At 37.1% G+C, this 25,587-nt stretch overlaps 1 protein-coding gene across 1 annotated transcript in view; it reads left to right on the top strand.

Annotated features, from left to right (window-relative positions):
- Positions 1-20,701, top strand: part of LOC114922410 (vitellogenin-1-like) — a gene marked incomplete at its 3' end in the record, with an annotated part of 43,515 nt that extends 22,814 nt beyond the window's left edge. Inside the window, 16 exon segments of the mRNA XM_029283662.1 lie at positions 3,397-3,535; positions 4,627-4,840; positions 5,731-5,855; positions 7,319-7,612; positions 8,232-8,288; positions 9,560-9,622; positions 11,534-11,740; positions 12,594-12,736; positions 13,495-13,633; positions 15,431-15,554; positions 16,106-16,304; positions 18,109-18,185; positions 18,598-18,692; positions 18,793-18,881; positions 18,883-18,930; positions 20,605-20,701. Coding sequence (XP_029139495.1) covers positions 3,397-3,535; positions 4,627-4,840; positions 5,731-5,855; positions 7,319-7,612; positions 8,232-8,288; positions 9,560-9,622; positions 11,534-11,740; positions 12,594-12,736; positions 13,495-13,633; positions 15,431-15,554; positions 16,106-16,304; positions 18,109-18,185; positions 18,598-18,692; positions 18,793-18,881; positions 18,883-18,930; positions 20,605-20,701 — 2,110 coding nt within the window.
- Between the last annotated feature and the right edge of the window lie 4,886 nt (positions 20,702-25,587).

The following is a 25,587-nucleotide window of genomic DNA, read 5'->3' on the forward strand; positions in this document are numbered from 1 at the left end:
TACTGCTATCATGTCCCCCCTCGTCCTTCTCTTCATTAAACTAGACATATCCAATTCCAGCAGCCTTTCCTTATATGCTTTAGCCTCCAGCCCCCTAATCATCTTTGTTGCTCTTCTCTGTACTCTTTCTAGAGTCTCAACATCTTTTTTACATCGTGGTGACCAAATGTCAGGGTACAACTTGGAGCAAGTCCTTTCTAGGCATCCTCACAAAGCAGACAATTTTGATTTGGATCAGCAGTCCTTTATACATCTTAGCATTATAACAATAGCAGTAGCACTTAGACTTTTATATTGCTTCATAGTGCTTTACACAGCATTCCCTAAGCAGTTTACAGAGTCAGCATATTGCCCCCAACAATCTGGGTCCTCAGTTTTCTCAACCTTGGAAGGAGAAAAGGCTGAGTCAGCCTTGAGTTGGTCAGGATCGAACTCCTAGCAATGGGCAGAGTTAGCCTGCAATACTGCACTTTAACCACTGTGACACCACAGCTCATATACAGTATATATTGAGAGAGATTTAAAACTAATAATCAACACTAGAAATTGGTCCTGAAAGCTTTCTGGTAATCCCCGCAGGGACTACTAAAAGGCCATAACTTTGGACTATCAGATTTCTACAGTCATTGCATGATGTGCCAGTTGTAGCTTTCAAGCCATTGTCAAAAATATGGAGCGTATAAAGGCTCATCAAAATTCAGTGACCATTCTTTTAAATTTATTCATCTTGCCACTTCTTTGAGGTACAGGCTGTCATTTGCACATCAAGCAAAAATAATCCAGTGCATCCATAGCATCCATGCTAGTCTGAACTGATTATTTAAGCGTTTGAAGGTCCACCAAGTCAGTTGAATAAATGCAAAATAAACAATTATCCCACATGTATCTATGTAAAATGTTGTTGCGGTTTAAAAAAAGAATCACTTCTTGTAGTCAGGAAGTGTACAATTGTTCTGTTTTTATTTCTCCCTCAAGTAGGGAATCACAGATCACAAATCCACTTTCATATTCTACCTTTAGGCCTTCTTTGTAACTTTTTTCTTTCTGCCAAAGCATAAAGAAACAGTAATACTCGACTCTCAGGCATCTCCTTCTTGCTGTGCTATGTGATTTGGCAGAGAACAATTAGTGTATCCTGTGATGCAACTCGATTTGCTGGCTTCCATTGCTCAGTGAGGAAGAATTGATCATTAAGTTGATAAAGCTAGGCTATTGGCTTAAAGAAATTAGAACGGACTAAGAAAAAAAAGCAGTAGGAGTAAAGAGGTGGGAATGCCAATGATCTGTGCCTAGAGATATACAGCCTGTGATTTGAGGATGATTTAAATTATTGAATGTGAAAAATGTGAAATCCACTTCCCTTTAATCTATTTTGCCTGGATGAGCCATCATATAATGCAAGTTGATTTGTAGTTTCTTTGATCCCTTCAGCTTGTCCTCAAGTATATCTAGTTAAGGGATTTTTTTTTTGTTTTTAGCTCCTGAACGTTCTAGCTAAGCTTACCTCACGGTGTGGTTATCATATCCATTATGAATAAGAGAGAACTTGGGGAAAAAATAAACCTTATTTGTTCTCTGTTGTTTATTTATTGCAACGGTGGCACACCTTATGAATTCAGCAGCATGGCACAGAGAAAAGGAAGAGATGAAAGGAATGCAAAGCCACTTTTTGGGTAGAAAAGATGAGGTGTTCTGGGTTTCCTTCCCTGAATGTGAAATGCTGAAAAGCTTCACATTCAACATGGGAACAAGGATCGCTTCTTGGTTCACAGCCAGACAGGTAACATCAGCCTGTGTTCCTAAAACAAGCCCAAGGCAATGGCGTCAGCGGCTTTCAAGATACACCAAAAGTGTTGAGAGATATATTAATATTGGACTTAGAGTTAAAACCGGAACTCTTCTTGCTGGGAATAACTACAGAGAAATACAATAAGGGAACAACCTATTTGCTGTTACACATCTTGACTGCAGCTAGGCTTGCATTTGCGCAAAAATAGAAGAGCAAAGAAATCCCCACAGAGGAAGAGACACTATATAAAATATTAGCATGTGCGGAAATGGACAGGCTTACAATGGTTTTGAAAGACAAATGTGGATCAGTCTATTTCGAAACCTGGGATAAATTTTACCGCTGGAGAGATTCGAGGACGGTTGGGATTAAAGACTAGTGTTAAGACAGAAATATATGTTATTTTAGAATAAGTACTGTATATAAAACTTAGATGTATTTCTAGAGATGAAGAATCGATTGTAAAATGTGGAATAATTTGATAAGAATGTATATACTGGAATGTCACATTATATCCAATGTTTTTTTAATTGTATTATAAATAAAATTTTGTAAAAATAATAATAATTATAAAAAGATACACCACAAGTGGAGAGAGAGAAAGAGACAGAGACAAAGAGAATATGTCCATGTGGGTACTAAGTAAGGAAGATAACAGAGATAGGTCACATTCATTACCAAAGCAATGGGGGAGGGCGGGAGAAACATGGCTTAAATTCAAAACAAGATGAAGGAATGCGCTAGCAACTCAGGCAAACACCTCTGGAGGAGAAAGAAATCACAGTCAGATTTACTAGATTCTCTTACTATAGATAATATTAATAAAAGAAACTTCTCAGGAAGCTGATTTCTTCTTTGTGGGTCTGAAATTGATCTTGCAAATCTTTAACATTATACATTCAAATCTATAGAGTTATTTTGGGGCAGGGTGGGACAGAATATATTATGGGTTTTTGCCCTCTATTTTTGAAAATTTTAGATAGCGTTAACCAACCATGTCTGCATATGGAGGATATAAACCATATACAGTCACGGTTACAGAATTGACCAATTCTGGGTAAAAATTCGGAGAGTCCTAATATATCTGGACAACATCAGAATTAATTATTTAACGCTATTTAAATAATTAACAGAGAATCATTTACTACAGCAGAATAAAGAACTTGCTCTGTGGGATCCTGTAGACCAAGCAACCAGATTAGCTAATTCGCAAGAATGGAAATTCTCAGAGAATTATGATAGGGAATTCTATGATGAGTCAATGTCTTTTTTTTTTATCAAACAAAATAATTTCATCTCATTATTTTTTTTCTTCTGCCTGGACTGTACAGTCTCTGCTTTATAATTACAAAAGCAGGGGTTGGTGAAACCCCAATGCAATGATTGACTCACTTAGAGGCTTGTACAAGAAACCATTTCTATCCCTAAAGCAACTTCAGGCAACTCCATCTTAATTTTGTGTGACTCATCATGTTAAGAGTTGGTGGAGCAAAATGGAAGGAAAGGGTGTTGGCCATCAGTTCAGCATTATAAGCCGTATCTCAATTCTTTTTCACCATGCTTGTGTTTCTAAAGCAACGTTCTCTATGTTTCTTTTTCTCCTGCAGATTGAAGACATCTGCTATCACAAGCAATATTGAAGACCCACCTGCTGCTGTATCTACCCCTGTTTTCCTCCCTGCAAATCTGTCTAGAACAATAATAGAATCCTTTGAGAGGTCATCAAAAAAAGGGGATGAAAGAAAGGTAACCCACACTGGATTTCCCGAGGTTGTTTATTTGTTTGCTGATGTTATATGCAATAGAAATTGCATGAAATAATTTATTTTTATTGTTTCCTGTCCTCCTCTCCCACCAAGATACTAGCAATAACTTAAGCAATCATTATACTATACAGGTAGTCCTCGACTTACAGCCACAATTGAGCCCAAAATTTTGGTTGTTAAGTGAGACATCTGTTAAGTGAGTTTTTAACCATCTTTCTTGCCACGGTTGTTAAGTGAATCACTGCAGTGGATAAGTTAATATAAGTGAGTCTGGTTTCCCCCATTGAATTTGCTTGTCAAAAGGTTGCAAAAGGTCATAAGCAATGGTCATAAGTATGAACCCAGTTGCCAAACATCTGAATTTTGATCACATGATCATGGGGATGCCACAAAGATTTTAAGTTGAAAAATGATCATAAGTCACTTTTTGCAGTGCCATTATAACTTTGAATGGTCACTAAATAAACCATTGTAAGTCGAGAATTAACTTAACTAAGTTAATAATATAATATTAACCAAGAGACTTCTAGGAACACCCCATCTGTTTATTCTCTTATATCTAGAATCCAGGTATTTAATATCTAATGACAAGTAAATTGAATACATTCTGATCCAACAAAGGTTAATTGTGATTAAAGCCTACAAAATTTGATTCAGGGTTAATCATGTTAAGAAATTAATGACAACTAACTAGTGTGGATCGCAGTGGATTGACCATCACTGGCTACAAGAACAGAAAATTAGATATCATTTACGTTGTTGAAGCAATAGCTGCATTTCTTTTATTAGAGCATCCAGAAAGTGACTGTAATATTTGATCAAGTTAAAATATTATAGCACAATTAAATTATTTATCCTTATCCAAAGGAGTGAAATATAAAAGAATCTAATGGTACCTTAAAGATTAACCAATGTAATATCATGTCATGTGATAATTAGATAGATAGCAAGCATGTAACGTATCACTTACACTGCTGTTTTTGCTCAAAAAAGTAGTATTGGCCACCTTCAGGGAAATAAATAAAACTGTGAGGGAAAAAATGTGTCTGAATATGTTCATTATCCAACCAGGACACACTTCCATCAGAAAAGAAATCAGCTGAAAATCCCAATGCACAGCTGGGAAAGTATTTAGAATCAGTTCACCAAACAAAATGCTTTGAAGCCTGTACCTTCGGTTGTAAGGCTTGCTTCCACTCGGCAGATATGCATGCTGGATGTATTCTACGAAGATCTATATACAATTTCATTGGAGAATATGTTTTCAAATTTTCCCTCAAGGAATGTAAGTCATATTTATTTATTTACTTACTTACTTACTTACTTACTTACTTACTTACTTACTTACTTACTTACTTACTTATTAGGTTTCTAGTTCACACCAAAAACTTAAAAGCTACAGGAAAAAGCAATATAAATGGAGCTTTTAAGCGTTGTGTTCTAATCTGTGAAAATCTCACTGTGACACATAGTGCTATGTAGAATACATGACACTTACTCCTAGTAATTAGATTAAGTAAATGATGTAGTAATGACATAAATTCAATAGTATATTTCAAAAAAAGATGATGAAATCCTACTGGTTAACCTACCAATAATTCTTTTACCACTTACTAATTTAAATTATCCACTGTTCTGGATTACTGTTCTCAATTGCCGGTCCTTAATTCAGAACTCTTTTTAATGTTTAGTAATGCAGCATTATGTATTATATTTATTGTTATTTTTCACACACAGATAAAAATAACATTAGGAGGGAACAGTAGGATTTTTAGACAAAGATAAAGGTGCCCTCAAATCAAGGTTGGCTCTGATAATGACATAGCCATTATTCTTGGCAACAATATGGTAGTGGTTAGCCAATACCTTCTTTAATATGCTTTTTTGACTTTAAACTCTTACCTAAAGTCTTAGGATCCCTGGTGGTTTCCTATTCAAGTATTAAGCAGCCCCAATTGTATGACTACTTTAAGAATAGCCAAAGTCAGCTAGGTGCTGCTACCTTCTATTGCTAAATTTATATTACTATCAAATGGCTCTATGTCTTACTATGTCACTACAGTACATATATGTGTGTGTTTGTACATACAGTACATATAAGTGTGTGTGTGTATATTAAAAGTAAAACAATGATTGTATCAATAGTTCCACTAATAATAATTCAAATAATTTCAGCTGATCCAAAAGTCCCAATTGAGAAGCTACGATTCACCATGCGGGGAGGTGCTCGTGTTGCTGAACAGATGGTGCATTTGTTGAGAAATGAAGAAAAGGATCTTGTAATTAAAAGATTGAAAAAGGTATTTACTTTTTGGGGGAAGGTAACTTAGCAACCATTCAAGTCCCCCTCCCACCATCATACAGGACCTATAGGCAAACATTTGATGGTGTTATTTTAAACTTTATGGGTTATAGCAGTATCTTTAAATATCATAGAGAACTACATAAATAATTAGTTATATACTGTTAGGATGATATGCTTTTCCTTTATAGATACCAAGTTATTTTGACTTTGAAAATACAATGTGGATTGTTAGGGCTTTATTATGCAAGTAGCTGCATTGGTTAACTGCATTCTCTCCTCTAATTTCTTCAGAAAGAAATCCATCAAATGCTTTGTTCTGCAGAGTAATAAACAAAAATTATATGGTCCTGAGAAACATTTGTTTAAACACAGAGACTATATGTGAGGATGCAGGAAAATCATGGCCTTATTCCACAAAAACAGATTGTTATCCCTTAGGACGAGAGAGGCTATTAGGTTCAAGTGATTAACAATAATAAATAATCCCTAAATTAATACACTCCCAAATTTCATATTGCCAGCACCAAAATTCACTCCTATTATGAACTATGCAGTTTGTTCCATAAATCGTCGTGTAGGCAAGTTGCCAACTAATGTAAACAGCATAGTTAGGACTATGAATATGATTGAGTGCCATTAAATAAAAGAGCAATGCTTACAGTTCATGGAATGTGGCCTATAACAGAGGTTCCCACCTTTTGGGCACCAGGGACCAGTTACATTGAGAGAGATTTTTCTGCAGACTGGACGGGGCGTGGTTTTGTGTGCTGCCTGCATCCTGGTCGATGGGGCTTTCCTTGTTTGTACGGACTGGTTGCTGGCATGCTGTGGTCCAGTACCGGTCCACCGAATGGGGGTTGGGGACCCCTGGCCTATAAGATTCCATGAGGGCAACCTTCTGCAAGAAGTCCATTTACCCAGATAAATTCAAACCTGGATGAAATGAAGGTACATAATAATAATAATAATAATAATAATAATAATAATAATAATAATAATAATAACAACAACAACAACAACAACAACAACAACAACAACAACAACAATAATGTTGGAAGGGACCTTGAAGGTCATCTAGTCCAACCCCTCCCATATATGCATCAATCTCCCACAATCCCACTGCCCATTCCTACATGCTAACTACTCAAGTCAGAAACATATGATTGGAAATCTCAGCATGACCGTTTAGCATTAAGCCAAATGCAATTATATTATCTTCTGCTCAACCCATCAGTATCTTCAGAAGAATCTTGCTCTTTAGGAAAGTTAACCCTCACTTTTTCAATATGTTGGATTCATTTCTGCTTGCTTCATAATAAGACAACTGTGCAGAGAAATCTGTGCTTTTAACCTTTACAGTATTGCTCTTGGAACATTAATTCTGCATATTAATTTGCCTAAACCTTCAGATTACATGAGATGACAGATATTCTTCTCTCTGGATATATCCCATGCTAGATCCATCCAGATAGCTCTGATGAGAGCATTGAAAGTTCATCAAGCAGTGATTTTCAGGAGAGTGGTTTAAAGAAAATTATAGGTCTAAAACAAGTTCTTACCAGCCAGCAGCAAGATAATGAACAACAGGAACAGGATCAGAAGAGGCCTCAGTTCCAACAGAATCATCATCTGGAAAAAAAGCAACAACTTAATGATACTAGAAGCAGCAGCAGCAGTGATACCAGAAGCAGCAGCAGCAGCAGTGATACCAGAAGCAGCAGTGATACCAGCAGCAGCAGCAGTAGCAGTGATACCACCAGCAGCAGCAGCAGCAGTGATACCAGCAGCGATAACAGTGACAGCACCCAAAATAATAAGCGTATTAATGGAAGACAGAAAAAGGAGAAGAGTCATCCAAGCACGGAGAAAGATGGGGGAAAAAAGAAACGCACCAAGAGGCCAGCTGCAGACTATGATGAGAAGGTACCCATCAATTCTAACTGGGAGAACTCTTTCCTTGCAATGTGCATTAACTCAAAATCTCTGTTGGTTAGGATATGGTTTGTCTGTTCCTTTAGCAGTGAACATCTAGGAGCACGGTGGCTCACATGGTTAGTATGCTGGGTTGACAATCAGCAAGACCACGTTTGAGACCCAACTGCTGCTGTGTGATGGGGTGAGCTCCCCTCATTTTTCCAGTTCCTGCCGATCTAGCAGTTTGAAAGCGAGTAATTGCAAGTAGATAAATAGGTACCACTTCAATGGGTACATGAAAGGAACCCCCAACTGGGCATCCCCTGGACAATGGTGACGTCACCCACTAATCCTTTCAATCCAGAAGTGCTTCAGAGCTTCCAACATGAATGCATGCATGCAGCAGTGTGCATTTGGGTAACTCTTGCTTTGCTTTTTCTTCTTTGACATTTTGCAGGAACTTGGAGGCCGAGAACTGGCAAACCATCACTTCAGGGAAAGCCAGATCGATCAGGTGAGTTTCAATATTATTGTGATTTTTTCAACTGAACTTTCTTTATATTAAAATGGATAGATTCCAATGCTTGATACTTCCATCCTTCTTTGGAGAAAAGGAATCCAAATAAGACATGATTGTGGAATGCTGCGGGGTGGCAAAGCTGATGCGAAAATAATTTAACTCAAGCAAATCTGTCGGCTAGAGAATGAAGATCAGATTTCGCCATTCACACTCATAAATTAACCAGCAGAGACTGTTTTTTATGACTTACCAGCAAGGTATTTCATATAACTGCTATTATATTTAAGCAAGCATATAAGTTGTCTAAATAAATAAATAAGCCAGTCAATCAATCTAGAAGGCTGGGCAGAGCTCTGAAGCTGCAGAGAAGCTTCCAGAGAAGTGCTGCTTGGAAGCAAAGAAAGACCTAATTCCAAATGCTGGAATGAGTGGTGACCTCCCTTCAATCAAATTCATAAAAAAAAGAGTGCCGCCCCCCCCCCACATCTATATGAAATGTTGATTGAGTGACCAGGCATCATCTCATTGTAGTTTCAGCCAATGAACACCAGCCAGGCTTCTTTGTGTAATTTAGCCTGTAGTGGATATTTGTATTTCTTTATAGATTTTAATCTCTGCCTCAATAATACAGCTGTTTTCATCCTGTTTCATGTATCGCACCAAGACTTCCATTTGAGGATCTCTACAGGTTTCTCACCTGATTTGGTTGAGACAAGCAATACCATGTGTCCTAAGATGATACAATCAGTCCACGGGATAGTAATTCTTCAAAGCATGCATGCTCCTCTGATATAGATAAAATCAGTCTAGCTTCATGGGGACTTTCAGAATTGTGTCTTAAAATGTCCCGAGCTTCTTTTTTTTAGCTTCTTGAAGGACATTCCAAAAGGTACAAGACCTGAATCTGAGGGTCCAATCCCTAAAACTAAGCCTATATTATTTTAGATGGTATTTTGGAATGGACAAACCAATTCTTCCATCCACACAATATCTGATAGTGCATGTAGATATGACTGCTTTAACTTTTTGTTGCCCTCCCGTCCCCCAATACATACAAATGTAGAATGCTGCTGTTTGCACAGATATCACAACCTTCTAACATAACTGAAAATGGCTTTCAACAATTAATGCTTAGGACACAGAAACAGAAAAATATTTATTCCTGTGTTTTGATAGACCTTCATCATTCCCTTCCGTTCTTCTACCTTTGTCCTCTGCCACTCAGTATCCCTAATTCTGTTTAAATGTTCTATTACATGGTGCAGTCAGGCAATCCATTGCCTTATTCTGAAGCAAGCAGCAGAAATGACTCCAGCTGGCAAGAGGAGGTACGTTTTTATATAATTAATAGGAAAGTAAGATATGCTTCTAAAAAGAATCACTATTAGGAATCTGATATATCAAATGATATATGTATTTTCAGAAAAAAAAGGGTAAGGAATAATGTACCAGTTGAGATAAGGACTATGAGGCCATTATGCTGATAGCTCATTAGGTTAGAGAGATTAATTAGGACTGGACTGACCAAAGTAAAGATTTTCTCTCTGCCATGAAACTCCCTAATAACCTGGCTACTATCTTGAAAGGAAAGGCAACATGTATATGAATCCGAAAACGTATTAACCCCAGTTCCTTTTTATAAGTTTCCGATTATTTATAAAAAGTAAAACAAAATGAAATGGGTTGAACTGAACTGAACTGAATGGAATTGGTATTTCAGCCTCTTATTCATCCGTTTTTAAAATATTGGCTCAAATAGTCAACCTACATCTTGCTTCAGGCTTTCTTCTGACAGATGGTAGAGGGCTGCACAAAACCAATTTCACTTTAGAAAAGTACTTTAACACTTCAACACTTTTTCCAGGTGCGGGTCAACCGAATGTTGATCCATTGGCTACCACAGAAATTTACCAAGTGGATTGTCATCCAGGCCTAATTTTGTGGGCTGAAAGAAAATGACTGGCCCAAAGTCACCCAGCCTTCTTTCATACCCAGGGCTAGAACTCACAGTCTCCTGGTTTCTAGCCTGGGATAGGTAGGTAGGTAGGTAGGTAGATAGGTAGATAGGTAGATAGGTAGATAGATAGATAGATAGATAGACAGACAGACAGACAGACAGACAGACAGACAGACAGACAGACAGACAGACAGATATAGCAAACAGATAATAGATAGGCACATATACAGTACTAAAACTTTTATCCCTGTTTGTTTGTAACAAACAATTAGACAAAATTGGAAAGTATAGGGCAACAACTATAGAACCAAGGTAACTCAAATAGGCTAACTTACACAATGCTGGGACCCATGACTGCCATGGGAATGAAATTTAGGGAAATTGTGGGCTCTTCAACACCACCACGCCTTCCAGGTGTACATCCCAGAAACCTGTAAGGTTGCATAGTGAGATGGGGCTGGCTGGGGCCTGCTGGTGGTTGTTCAGTTGCTCCCTGCAAGAGAGATGGCTTTTGGGGACACACCAAGTGGGGAGCAAGGGTAGAGTTTCCACACACTCCACAGATTATTTGGCCCCCTCCCCTCAGCAATGGGTCACAGGTTGTCATGTGTGTGTGTGTGTGTGTGTGTGTGCATGTGTATGTGTGCAATCCTCCCTGGAAAGAATATGTAATACAGAGAAACATACACATACATGTGTACATATATACATACATACACTTACGTACCCAGACATACACAGATACATCCAACTTTAGGAATGAGCGTAGCTTGAGCATTTTGCTTATGTATATACAAGTAATAGCTATTTATTTTTAGCCTAGTTTAAATTATTTCTCTTTTGCTTTCTGTTTAATTTTATTTGACTAAATGATTTGGTTCCATTAGAGAAGCCAGTGTATTCCAAAACTTTCTGTGTTGGGCTACAGTTTAAAGATATCAATCTAAAACTAGCCAGGATAAACCATAAAGGTGCAGAACTCCTAAAAATACAATTGAATTGAAATACCAATGATCAAAATTATACAGGTAGCTAGAGACCCAAGATCCTTTCTTTTGCTAACATTAGTAGCCACTTATCTAAGCTCCTACTCCAGTATCATTTTCTGGTTGGAATATCTAATGAGCAGTTTTACAAGCCCATTTGAATAAAACAAAACAAAAGAAGGATTAAAATCCCTCTTCCTTATCTGCTGCTTGCACAATTCACCAAAGAAATACTTTTGGAATCTTACCTAATCAAAATACGGATTAAAATCTCATCTTTTTGTTTGTCTGTTTAGGCAAAAACCCTTGGAGGTCTGCTTCTGCCGTATGTCACTGTTGTGCTTGAAGCAGTTAGGAGTGACAACGAAAAGCAGGGCTACAGTGTTTCCCTGTATGAAAAGCATCACTACCACAAAACCTATTTCAAAATTGTTGCAAGTAAACTCAACCAAACTAAATGGAGAGCTTGTCTTGACAGCCTTATGCAACCTACCGGATTCCAGGTATTATTATTTTTTTTAAAAATTCCAATGGCAAAGTTGCTTTGTAACTAAACTTCATTGCCTTATACAACAACATATTTTTAAAAATCATTCTTACCCCTGTGCTCTATGTCTTCTTCAACCTCAGGCCTCTGCAGCGGCCTGGGAATTTGAGGGTTCTGTATAGTATCTTAACTGGTCAGTCAAACTGTACATCCAGAAGAATGAGCTCCAATTTTAAATCTTCATTGGTAAATGGGTACCTATTAAAATACTGAAGAATTTAAATTCTTCCATTATTAACAATAAATCATTCTAGTGATTATTTTATTATTTCGCTTTTGCTTTCTGATTTATTTATTATTTTTTACTAAACGATTGGCTTCCATTACAGAAGCCAATGTATTCCAAAACTTTCTTTGTTGGGCTAAATTTATAGCCTAAAATTAATCCAGATTTTTATATTAAATCAAAATCATTTTAAAATCAATGGCATCTTCAAATAGGGCTCTTGAAAGGACTCCAGTACCAGATTAATACTCTAAGATTCACAAAGTAAAAGGGGAAATGCTAATCAAAACTTTAGCAGGAAGAAATTTTAGAATCAAAATGCAAAAACGACAAATATTATTTTTATTTAATCATTCACCATACCCCTATCCATTTTGGTAGCACTCAGCAGGCTTGATTATGATGGAGCAGAAAATATTTCTCCAAATCATTTGGAACAGTCTGGCACAGCTAACAGCCATAGGTTACACAACATTGTGACACAAAGTCCATTAATGAAGCGATGCAACCCCATGATGATCCCTACACACCATTTTTCTGTCAATTTTTATCATATTTTGTGTGTGTTTACATCCTCTTCAAGAATTCTTTGAGCTGGGGACATGAATGCAAGGATTACAGAATAGAAGTCAAGTTGTCCGAGGGCCAAGTTGCAATTTATAAAGCTGTCCAACTGAAAATGAAATGGACCAAACTTCCTTTTCTCCGACACGAACATTATTTCGGGTAAGATCTCTTAACTTCCCATTCTTCCAATGGTGGGTTTTTAAAATGTTTCTTTCAATGGATGTGACAAAATTTCATAGTAGGAAACAGAGGAAGTCCTCGACTTACAACCCAAAATTTCTACTGCTAAGTGAGATAGTTGTTAAGTGGATTTTGCCCCATTTTACAACCTTTCTTGCTACAGTTATTAAGTTAGTAAGATAGTTGTTAAGTGAATCTGGCTTCCCCTTTGATTTTGCTTGTCAGAAGATCGCAAAAAGGTGATCACATGACCCTGGCACACTGCACCATCATAAATATGAGTCAGTTCTAAGCATCTGAATGTTGATCATGTGACCATGGAGATGCTGCAACGGTCATAAGTGTGAAAAACGGTCTTAAGTCACTTTTTCAGTGCTATTGTGACTTCAAACTTCAAACAATGAACTGTTGTAAGTTGATGACAGGGAAGAAATGTGGTTGAAACTTGGGGGAAGGGAATGGAGAAAAAATTGCCTACACAATCTCTATCCATTATCCCCACAATACGCGCACATGCACGCACACACACACACACACACAAGCATAAACACAAATACACCTAAGCAGCAATTTCAGGCCATTTTGGGATTATGGAAAGGGAATTAAGGCTTCTAACCCCACCCTTAATTTTGGGAGGGAGAGAACATTGCTGAATTATGGAGGCTGGTTTCAGGGTGTGGGAAATTTGTTGCCTTTCTTTGAAATAAATCACATTCATAACTTGATTTTTTTTCTAGGTTTATGTATTTACTTCCTGCAGTTGCATATCATTTGGGCTTTTCCACAGTTTATCAGAAGAATCCTGAGCGTGAGATTATATTCAGAGTTATTGAAAAAGCTCCAGGAACTCATGTTGCTATCGTTAAAGTTCCCAGTGTAGGTGATCATTTTCCATTTTCTCGAATTACTAATTCGGTTCCATTTTTGAATTTGGATAATTAATGGAATGGTATAGTGAAAAGGATAGACTGAGCTACAGGCATGTATTTCAAAGGATATAATACTGAGATCATTTAAAAGTTCAAGGTGTAAATTATATCAGTTCCCATCCTTAATTATTTTGTGTGTATGCTTTTCTAGAGTAAGAGACATAAATATAGGCCATTTCCCCACTAATTTTAACCTCTGAAGATATGCTGTTGATCTATTGGTCACCTATCTGAGTAGGTTTATCAACTAAACATGCTTTACTTATTGTTGAAAATCCTAATACTATCTATTACTTGACTTGGGAAGATTTTTATGAAGTAAGAAAACTGGATCAGAGAAATAAATATCAGACTCTTCTCAGTTTGAGGTAGACTTTCAAAAATGTATGCATCCTTATTACCACTGAAAATATGAAAAACAGTACTATAATGTGGATCTCTGCTTACAGTCACTCAGTCGCTTATACATATTTTATGAAAACCCACCTCCCTTGCTTCCTACTTAGTGCAACTATTACCGTGTTTCCCCGAAAATAAGACCGGGTCGGGTCTTATTTATTTATTTTACCTCCAAAAGAGGCACCAGGTCTTATTTTCAGGGTAGGCCTTACCTCACCTCCAGTACCGACAGCCTCACCCAGCCAGTCCACTTCTTTTGGGCCAAAGTTCTGCAGCTGTATTTGGGCCTGCATTTTGCAGTCAGGCCTTTCCAGAAGGCCTAAGCAGCCGAGTACCGAGCTATGGATTCAATTCATAGCTTGGTGCTCAGCTGCTGAGGTCTTGCAGAACCGAGCTATGGATTGAATCCATAACTCAGTTCTTGGCTGCACAGACCTTCCAGAAGGCCCTGTGACTGAGAAATGCAGGCCTAGCTTCAAAAGAGGCCTCAGAAGAAGAAGTGGGCCGGCAAGGAGAGACCTGGCTGCAAGGTAAGTGGGGCAGGTGGGGCAGCTCCACACCCCTATCCCCATCCTAGCTTGATTTTTAGGTGTGTGCCTCGCCCCAAAACTAGGGCTTATTTTTGGGATAGGGTTTATATTAGCCCCCCCAATCAAGCTAGGGCTTATTGTTGGTGTAGGCCTTACTTTTGGGGAAACACGGTAGATAGATGAGACTGAGGGCTTTTTGGCACATAACCCTATTGAGCAAGGGGGGAAGTCTGATAAGAAACACATACTCTTTCAATGGAGACATCTCAATGGAAAGACCAAATTTTCTCTCAGGTATTTTAGCAAAGAAAGTACAACAAGAACTCAGAACGATACTGCATTACAGGTGCATTATGAACATGCACATATAGTCCTTAACTAACAACTATTCATTTAGCAACTGAATGTATGATGGCTCTGAAAAAAAGTGATGAGCAGTCCTTGCCACTTACAACCACTGCAATGTCTGCAGTCAAATGATTGTGAATCAGGTGCTTGGTGATGATCACGCATTTACGATGGTCACAGCTCAATTCTCTATATTTTGCTTTTTAATCTGCATAGTAGGGGCTATTTTATGCATGTATTCTTAACCCCTTTACAATCCATATAAAATTATTGTGATCAAGTAGAACTGGGTGAATGGAAGAAAATGTGTTTTCCTTCCTTGTACTTTGTTTCAATCCATTGTTTATGGCTCAATAAATAAAATAATGGTTTTAAGTGTTAAACATTTCTCTTTACTTAGTGAAATGTTAAATCCAAATGCATTTGTAGCAGCATTGATCTTTATGTTTTCATTATTTTCTTTCCAGAGAACCTTTTACAATGATGATTTCGGTCCCGAATTTCTTTCCTCTGGCATCCCAAGTTCATATTATCAGAATCCAAAATTAAGCAGATTTAATGTAGCTTTATGGCTGTCCAGAGAAGTTGAAGGTAAATTAATGCTGCTTTTACACCAAGCCAGTACCTAGTAGACTGATCAGTATTACCTATGTTTATCTTTTTGTGGCAACTTTTCAGTTAGCATAGAGCTGAATCTAGCTTTAGTGTGGTTTCAGCTGGGCTGGTTGAAATCAATGAGACTTAAGGTAATTATTATGTTGTTTAAGTCTGGTTGATTTCAGCAGATCCACTTTAATCATAACAATGATTAAATATGAGTTAATGATATAATAGTTATAATAATATAATCAATAATGATTCAGCCCATTATCTTGAGCTTTTGCTCCTTAACATCTAGTACCATTCATATCAACTAGAGGTTCTTAAGTAAGCCTTATTCTTAGGTAAATATATTAGCAGGCAATATTTGCAACATGGTTTGAAATTGTTACCTTAATTGTTTATGTAGTAGGATAGGTTTATAGATGTTGCCATGCTTAATGTAATTATTAGGCAAAAGTTGAGAATTTGTTTAGGCTTTTCACTTTCCAATAGATAGGACTGAAGTTTAACTTTGACCCTGCTATTTATTCTCTTCTCAGCTGTATGTGAGGTGCAGGGTGAAATCATTAAGACCTTCGACAACAAGATATTCAACACGACTATTGCCAAGAGAGAAGGCAACCTTCTGATAGTTAAGGATTGCACCACATCTGACAGTTATAAACCACTCTTCCAAATATGGATCCAATATCCCACACCTGGTTTCCCAAAAGAAATTCACATATCCATTAACATAACGTAAGTTTAACCAAATGGAAAGTTTCTTTTTAATAGCTTCTTTTCTAATAGTTTTTTTTAAAAAACATAGCTTCTGTGTCCAAGATAAGGTTGTTGTTGTTTTTTAGAAATTATTCTGTCATTCTTGATAAGAGGATTTCTTATAATCTGGGCTTTTAATTTATCAATTTAAAAAAATCATGCAAAGATGGCCAGGTTTTATGAATAGTGAAGGCCATAAAAACCCATTCAGTTTGAACATCTCAACTAAGGCAGCCCTACAGGGACTTACAGAAATGAATTTCAACATGATCATTCAAAGTTCAAAACTTCGCCCATTCATGGAATTCCTAGCAAGCCTAAACCTCTGAGTCTTTAGGGGTAAAGAGTAAAATGTACTTCCCATCATCTGGTAGTCATGCTGTTTTGGTTTCTAATTAAAGCTGGAAAACATATGATCCATACAAATCATTGGATCTCATACTTCTTACTTCATAACTGTATAAGGCAATAATAGAATTACTTTGCAAAAAAATAAGCACAGCACAAAAGTGCTGATATCAATAATTAGTTGCCTTCTCTAAACATATATTCTAGAATATAATATGGCTGCTTCCAGCCTTGACAGAATTACAGGACAGCCTTCATCTGAACAAGCTTATAGCCATGAATGTGAGTTGCAGAGAATTACTTTTAATTAGTAAAAAAATAAAGAAAAAGAAACAGAGTTTCTAGAATTCTTACACAGATAGCTTAGGTCAGGGGTGTCAAACTGCCGGCCCACGGGCCGGATGCGTCATCCCAAAACCGCACCCACCCCATTGCTGGCAATGGAGAAAAAGCTCCGATACGTCGCGCGACATCACGTGACGTCATGAGTTTGACATGCCTGGCTTAGGTGCTTGATAACCTTCTATCGATAGACTTGTCATAAATACTGTTACATTAAAGTCTATGAAATTACTATTACCTATTGTGTCATTTACATACAGGCATTTTTCAAACAATGTGAGGACATAGCTGTAAAACAACAGGGTTAGAGTTAATGAATTACTTATAAATAATATATAATATAATAATATATTATAAATTTATTAACAAATATTAAATAAGAAAAACAACAGAGACATTGTAAGGTAGCATGAACAGGGGAAGAATCTTTATTTCTTTATGACATTTAGTTTTAGTTGAAAAGGATCAGTCATGGTATAGGAGAAGTGCGCTAGATGATTTGAAGTAACTCAGTATGAGTTCCGATAAAAGAGAATATTTGTGCACTGATAATGTTACCTAGTTTGATAATGAAACATCTGCAAGAAAATAACCAAGCTTGGAAAGCACCAGTATATGTTGTTGGTTTGTCGTTGTATGTTGTTGTTTATTCATCCATTTCCTCTAGCTAGATCATCAGTGGGAATTTTTTTCAGGCCAATCTGAATTATATAAGAACATGACATCTTTTCAACCCTAGGCAACATCAGATCTTTCTCTATTGGGGTGGTAAGAAGAAATATCTGCTGCAAACTCCACATAGGTGTCAGGAAGGGCATCCAGCCAGTAAACACTCAGCTCCATTCAGTTGTCCCAACTCCATCCCGATAAAAGGGAATACAGGGTCATAAAAAGAAGAAAAAATGGCATCTGTTTTCATGTTACCAGAGCTACAACTTTAGTACTTTGGATCAAATTCCATCTGTTCAAGCTATAGTGGGTATAGCAAAAGCATTTCTTCAGAGAAAGGCTGACTCTTTTCTGCTAATTATTATCCTGTGTTCCTTTGTTTAACTTTCTAACAAAATGCATTTTTTGTTTTTCCCAATGGCAGAGAAATCATAATCCAAGATACCCCAGGGATGCTGACTGTGTTACTTAATGAAGCACCAATACCAATAAACAAAGAAGGTACTGCATCTGATACCCTATTCTATCTTAGATAATAGAAATCAGTTCATATACTCCATATAGTCTGGCTCTGTTGCTTTATTTTTTTAATAATTATTTATTGAATTACTTAGTAGTAATTTCTACATACCATAAGAATGTAGCAAAATGCATTTGAATAGAAAGAAACATTTATCAATAATAGGGTAACTCCTTTTGGTTGACTGAATATCCTGCCCACAAACTGGATGTGCATATTTGCACTTCGGGCAAATTAGCATCCCAGAATTTGAAAGATCTGATAGAAAACATGATTGGATGGAAAGAATCACATCCTGAAGCAAGAACCACATAGAATTAAGGGTTTGTATGCATGTTTAAAAACTCTTGCAATAAACAACCAGCCTTTTAAAGCGATGTTTTCTCTTTGCAGCAAACATTGAAATTTTTAGAACAACCAACAATGTTAATGTCAAGGCTCCCGGATATGGCCTGGAAAGTGTGGTATATGATGGTGTCACACTGACAGTAAGTCAAACTGCTGTTTTTGTGCAAGAATTCTTTAAAAAATGGTATTGCAAGAAAATTCACTTGAGCTTATATGGTAACATCTCATTTATTCATGTAGATAAAAACTTCTGCAAAGATACAAGGCAATACCTGTGGACTTTGTGGAGACTACAATGGAGAAATAAAACGTGAAACCCTGATCCCAAATCAAGCTGGCACTGAGCAATACTGATTTTTTTAATTCAGCAGGATTTAGGTAAGCTTGTCACATTTGAACATTTTAGAGATAGAAAATAATTGTAAATTAATTAAAATAACAGTGCTTTTGATTTTAAAATATCCATATAATGCTGAATCTGAAAGAAACTGTTCTATTTCTGCCTATTGGTTTCATAAAGGATACATATAAAAATCTAGTTAGAGAACTCAAGAAAGAACTGGCACCTTATTTTTCTCATCCGTTAGTTTCTTTCCCAAAACATGAAAAGAAATTATACAAAGTTAAGATATGATGGTAGACATCCATAGGTAGAAATAGTGCATCCTTCAGAAGTTCCTAATTAACTCTAGTAGAATTATACTAGGAGTAACCTCTGACCATATGCCTCCATACCAGTTCAGTAGCGATCACAACTTTTGATCACAGGAAGAGAAAGGGAGGAATGAAACACCATGCCAGCATCTAGCTCAGGAGTAGGCCACCTTGGCTCTTTTATGACTTTTATGCTGGCTCAGGAATTCTGGGAGTTGAAGTCCACGAGTCATAAAAGAGCCAAGGTTGCCTACCTCTGATCTAGCTCATAACACACATTATTTTCCTAAGGGGATAACTCTGCACATCCTGGAGTTACTAAAAAGAAAAATTAGGGCTGCCATAATAGCTTTTTTCCAGTACCTGAGAGGCTACCACCGAGAGGTAGGGATCAATTTATTTTCCAAAGTCCTGGGGATCGGACAAAAAGAAATAGATGGAAGCTCGTTAAAGAGAGATCCAACTTGGAACTAAGAAACTTGGAAACTTCTTGACAATGAGAAAAATTAACCAATGGAAGAGTTTACCTCCTGGAGTTATGGGTGACCATTGCTAGAAGTTTTCAAGAAAGCTGAGCAAGGGCCAGGGCATTTGACTAGAAGACCTCCAAGGTCCCTTCCAGCCCTATGGTTTTATTTTCTTCAAACCAAGATTTATCCCTTTTCTGACCAGGATTGTTGTTCTGTCACATTTTACTTAAAATGAGAAAATCAGCTATTTCCCTGAAATGCTCTGTTCCTTAATGTAGCAATTGAGAGCTTGAAACATTTGAAGTGTTCTCCTTTATGGGATTTGGGATTTGTAGACAGACGCCATTTGTATCTGGTTAAAAAAAAATCACCCTAAAAATAATAATTAGTTGATTGTTTAAAAATTGTATTTATAGATAAAATCATGAAAATAAAATGTCTAGCTTTTTGTAATCCCACACCTGTTCAAAAATTGTTTTGACATTCATTACTAACTCAAATGGAGAATGATATTGTTTTATATAATCAAAAAGCCTACAAAATTTTCCTTCAATGTATTTGCTTTGAATTCTATTATTTATTCATATTGATTGTGTTTTTTGTGACAGAAACTGCAACGGACTCGGTTTAACCCAAGAAGACCCAAGAAGATTCAAGAAGACCCAAGAAGATTTTGTCAGCAAAATCTGATTCAAGATAGGAAAGACCTTGTGAACATTTCCCAGATAACCTCTCTCAGACAAACACTTTGTCCCATAGATGAACTAAATAAATTGAGGGATGTGGAAGTCCTATATAATATGAATATTTTATGCTAATTGGAAATAAATAAAAAATCAAATGTGCTAATCACTGGATGAAGGTCTCAATAAATGCATATCATATTAAATAAATTTGCATGGCCTTTCTTATTGTTTCTTATCCCCAGAAAATATACAGCTGAAAATAAAGTAATACCACCATTATTTATTAGCAAGAGGCCAACTCAGTTATTAAAACAGATTGTCAAAACGATAAGTTTTGAAGTAAGTTAACATGTGAATTACTAAGTACATCATAGCAGAAGTCCCTAATGTGTTGATGCATTCTACCAGCCTATCCCAGATGAAAGCACACATATCAATAATGCAAAATATCAGTCATGTTCCCATCAGACTTTTTTAGGGGGGGATGGAGCCCTAGCCTCACAAAATGATTTGGTTTGTAAGATTAGGGGCAATGAACACCAGACCTTAATATCAGTGCCGTCATATTTAAATCTGGATTAATCTAGATTATCTTCCAGTGACCTTTTGTGATTATATGGCCAATAAATCTATTTCATAACTAGAAAGTTCCATTGCATTTAACCATGAATAAGCATATAGATACAGAATCGGTAGCATCCAACTTACCTTAGCTCAGAAGCTAAGCAGGTCAGGCCTCAACAGTGTGTTGATGGGTAACCTAACAGTACTAGACTATAGTCAGTGGTGGGATTCAAATGTGTGAACAACCAGTTCTCTGTGTGGATGCCACTTCCGGAAGTCCATTCTGGGCCTGGGCAACAAAAAATTATCTACCGGTTCTGCCGAAGTGGTGCAAGCCAGCTGAATCCCACCACTGACTATAGTCTGTGAATGTAAGGAAATATTTCAATAAATACAGCACTAAACTACTGCTCTGTGTTGCCAGGAAGTCACTAGGACAGGGGTAGGCAACCTTGGCTCTTTTATGACTCATGGACTTCAACTCCCAGAATTCCTGGCTCAGGAATTCTGGGAGTTGAAGTCCATGAGTCATAAAAGAGCCAAGGTTGCCTACCCCTGCACTAGGAGGCGAGTTGGACTTGAAAAAGAATTTTGTCTATAAGCAGATGTGGGACTGAAGCCTCAGAGAGGTTTTTAATGCGCTGAGAAAGCAGATCAAGAAAGAAATGCTACAGAAATTTTGTCCTTCCAATTTTGTGTGATAATTATATCGAGAACACCCCTATGTTAGATGCAACATAGCAAGCAACTTACTTGCTTGCAGTAAGTTTGAGAAATAATTACATGAGTAAAAGTCTGGTGCAAGCTGGTAGACGTTGGCCAGAATAAGTCAGGAAACTGAAATAAGTCAGAATCAGAGGAATAAGAACCTTGAGAGAAAAAGTAATTAGGAGACAATTAAGAGAGAGATAAAATGACCGCAGCTAGATAGCTTGGGGCCAGTGAAGGAAATTAGAAGTAAGGACTTGTGTGGTTTCAAGGAGCAGGAAGCCGGAAACAAAACCTGGGAGACTTAGAAAATGTATTAAAAATTGTGCTGCTGGGGTGCAAGAGAGCCATAACCAGGGAGAAAAAGAAAAAACGATTAGCCTAGAAGCAGTGTTTCTCAACCTTGACAATTTTAAGGCATGTGGACTTCAACTCCCAGAATTCCACAGCCAGCAATGCTGGCTGTGGAATTCTGGGAGTTGAAGTCCACATGCCTTAAAATTGTCAAGGTTGAGAAACATTGGCCTAGGGCAAGGCTAGGAAAAAGAAGGAAAAGGAAAAAATTAGCCTGGAGAGAGATGGATTGAGAAATAAGGAAATAAGAGATGAAGTTTTAAAGAAATAAAGGCTACTTATGCTAAGCAAGAGATAAAAGGAAGAAAACAGGAAGCTTTTCTTGTTTGACCAACTAGGGGTCCCACTTCCTGAAGCTAATAAGAAAGAAAGAGAACTTGGGGAGACTAAGTTTATAGAGCTTTGCCAAAAAAAGAGAGAGAGAGACCCTGGCAGTTTCACATATGAGGAACTTGCCTAGTGGAAAAGGATCAAACTTTGAAGAGCCAGGAGGAGAAGCAGATTGGGTCAGAGAGAACATCCAGCCCAGAAGAAAGATATAGCAGGCAGGAAGAATAAAAAAAAAATGGCTTCATGAGACTTTTGCTGACCCTATTGCAAAGGGAGAAGGAGAGAACTGGTGTGGTAAGGTAAAGGTTTCCTCTGTCCAGTCATGTCTGACTCCAGAGAGGGGTGTTCATCTCCGTTTCCTAGCTGAGACAGCATTGTCCAAGACAGCTTCCCTGATTATGTGGCCAGCATGACTATACACTGAGACTATACACCTTTCCACCAAAGTGGTACCTATTTATCTATTCACATTTGCATGCTTTCAAACTGTTAGGTTAGCGGGAGCTGAGGCAAGAACAGGAGCTCACGCCGTTATGCAGTATTTGGACCTCGAACTGCCAATCTTCCAGCCAACAAGCCCAGCATCTTAACCACTAGGCTACTACCACCCCCTTATATGGTTAGGTTAGATATGTACTGTACCTTTAAAATGGGCAGTAAATACAGTCTGCTTGGTTTTCAATGAATCCTCTTTATCAGAAAATGAGGACTCACCCCAATGTGTTCAAGAGCTCAGAGCTGCTAAATTTATCCTTGTACCTCAACTATCTTGCTTGCATTTCTCTAATGCAAGTAGTAAAGCTATTTTATTTGTTGACAGTTAAAGGTTTTATTTTCTTTTAATTGAATTTGCAAAAGAAGAGAGAAGAATTACTTCTTAGAATCCTGCTGCTGATTGGACACTCGGTGTCAGGCTTTGATTAAAGTGAGCAGCAGAAATAACAGACATNATATCCCTATTTCAATATTTCTGATGCACCGGCTTCTCGAACACACAGTTTCTTGTTAAAATTGCAAATACGTATGTCATTTGATCATTGTAACCTCTTCCAGGCCTTCTAAGTCTATTCTTCTTATAGTCACAGAAAGGATAGATGTAATTAAGCCAGGTATATTTTTAAACAGTTTTCAGACTGCCTGGAGTTATGCCATGGTAACACACCCTGACCCCAGCTATAACTCCAAAAATATACTGAGCATCTTCAGTTTCATTGTGAAAAGTTCAGTTCATCCTGAAACATAGCTCTTTTAATGAAAGTGTGTATCTTCTTCCTTACCTAAGCCTCATGTTCAATTGATGCCATGCCCTGTTTCACATCAGCTGAAGGTCTCTAATTCTTTTTTTTTTCCTCCTTTTTTCTTTTGCCTAGTGCGGTAACTTTCAAAGCATTCTTTCTCTGTAATTTAGAAATGGGCCACAAGTTTCTTCATCTCCCACCAAACAGCATAACATAAAAGTAAGTGACATGCGATCGTACGGGAGAAAAATATTCTCTGCTTGATTTTATTTTTTTTCCTAGTTGCTATAAAAAAAAGAGAGTGAGAGAGGACAAGTCAATTCTTTTTTTTTTTCCCCAAACATCAAGAGAACCTGTATCCAGCTTTATAGTGCATTCAAAGACTTAACTGGTACATTTGAATTGAATGTATGCTGGTATTGTCAGCTGCAACCCACTAGTTCCAGAAGAGAACTGACATCCAACATGTTGAAAAGAAATAAGAAGGATAGAGCAGTTGCTTGCTTTTTATCTTTAGTAGCACAGAGAAGAGCGACTATTCATGCCAAGTCAAGCAAAGTTTTGCTCCCAAAGTGGCTTCAGATATAATAAGACTCCCTTCAGGGGGAGAGGGAGAAGAGTAGGACAATTCACTTTCTTTGATTTCATTAATGACAGAAATTAGGTATGTTGTATACTGTATTACTTCCATTTTTAAAGAGAGCTTCTTCCTTCCTTCCTTCCTTCCTTCCTTCCTTCCTTCCTTCCTTCCCTCCCCCCGTCTCTCTCTCCTATTAAAGACAACAATTTGTATTCATTTACGGTTCAATTATGGGATAATTGAGAATCTATTCGGAGACAGAAAACATCCTACCAAGGCTACTGGCTATGAAAGCAGACATTGTAAAATCTAATAATATACCTTGATCTACACAAGGAACAAAAGGCACACACACACACACACACACACACACATAGAATACAGAAAATATCTTCCCCCAAAGTTGTAATTTACATTGGATAATTGGAATCACCAATACATTGAAAATCATTTTTTTCTTTTTTCTTTTTTTTGTAAGTTTTATTAATTTTTAAAAACTACAGTCTTTAGAGCTTAGTAAACAACATGTTGTCTGGGTTCACATATTTAACATTAACTTCTTCAATATAAATCTATTCAGTACTGCACAATCCAGCATTTTTTCCTTGACCTTCCTTTCTTCCCCATATTTCTTCCCTTTTCCCCTCATTAGACAATTACGATTCTTGGTACTATTGATGTATACAAAATTAGATATAGACATCTTCATCATATTTTTATAATATTATACAAACAACAATAATATCAATTCATAAGTCAATATCCTGTTTTTTGTGCTCTTATTAAGGTGTGATTTCCCATCAGTATTTAAAGTATCTTTGCCAGTTATGATTTTCTCAATATTAATTACATTTATACAGCTAAAAAAATTATTCATACCAATCCTCTTATTTTCAAATTTCCCATATCAAAAGAAAAAAATGCTACTTTAATTCTAAATCATATTTTCCATTATAAAAATCTAGTTATATCTAAAGGTCATCTGTTCTTTTAATCATATTCAAACAGGTATATTAAACAGATAGTGCCCTCTCTGATAGATCAAATCCTCTGTTTTTTTAAATCTAACTCTCTCTTTCTTTGCCAAGTAGCTTTCCAGGCCAAGGCAATTAAATTATCCAAGAATTTTCTTTCTATTTTTGTGAAAGTTGCTTGGCATGAGGAAGACAATTTAGGCAGAGTATTGGGGGGGGGGGTAACTCCGCCCATCCGCATTCCCTAAACATTTCCCCTGGCCGCTGCATGTTCCATTTTCTAGAATCTTCTTCCTTGTCATCAGGTGTATTTTGGAAAAAGGAGTAAAGGGTCTTTTGTATTTTCATTGTTATAGGTAGATCTTGCAGTATTTTATTTGTGTATGGCAGTCCATATTTCCCTTCTCCTATCTCCTCCATCTCTAGTTTATTTGGTTTATTTGTTCATACTTTGTAGTCATTGTCTGGGAACTTTCC

The sequence above is a fragment of the Protobothrops mucrosquamatus genome, unplaced genomic scaffold (genome assembly GCF_001527695.2).
Source record: "Protobothrops mucrosquamatus isolate PMUCROS unplaced genomic scaffold, P.Mucros_1.0 scaffold179, whole genome shotgun sequence".
Taxonomy (NCBI): Eukaryota; Metazoa; Chordata; class Lepidosauria; order Squamata; family Viperidae; genus Protobothrops; species Protobothrops mucrosquamatus.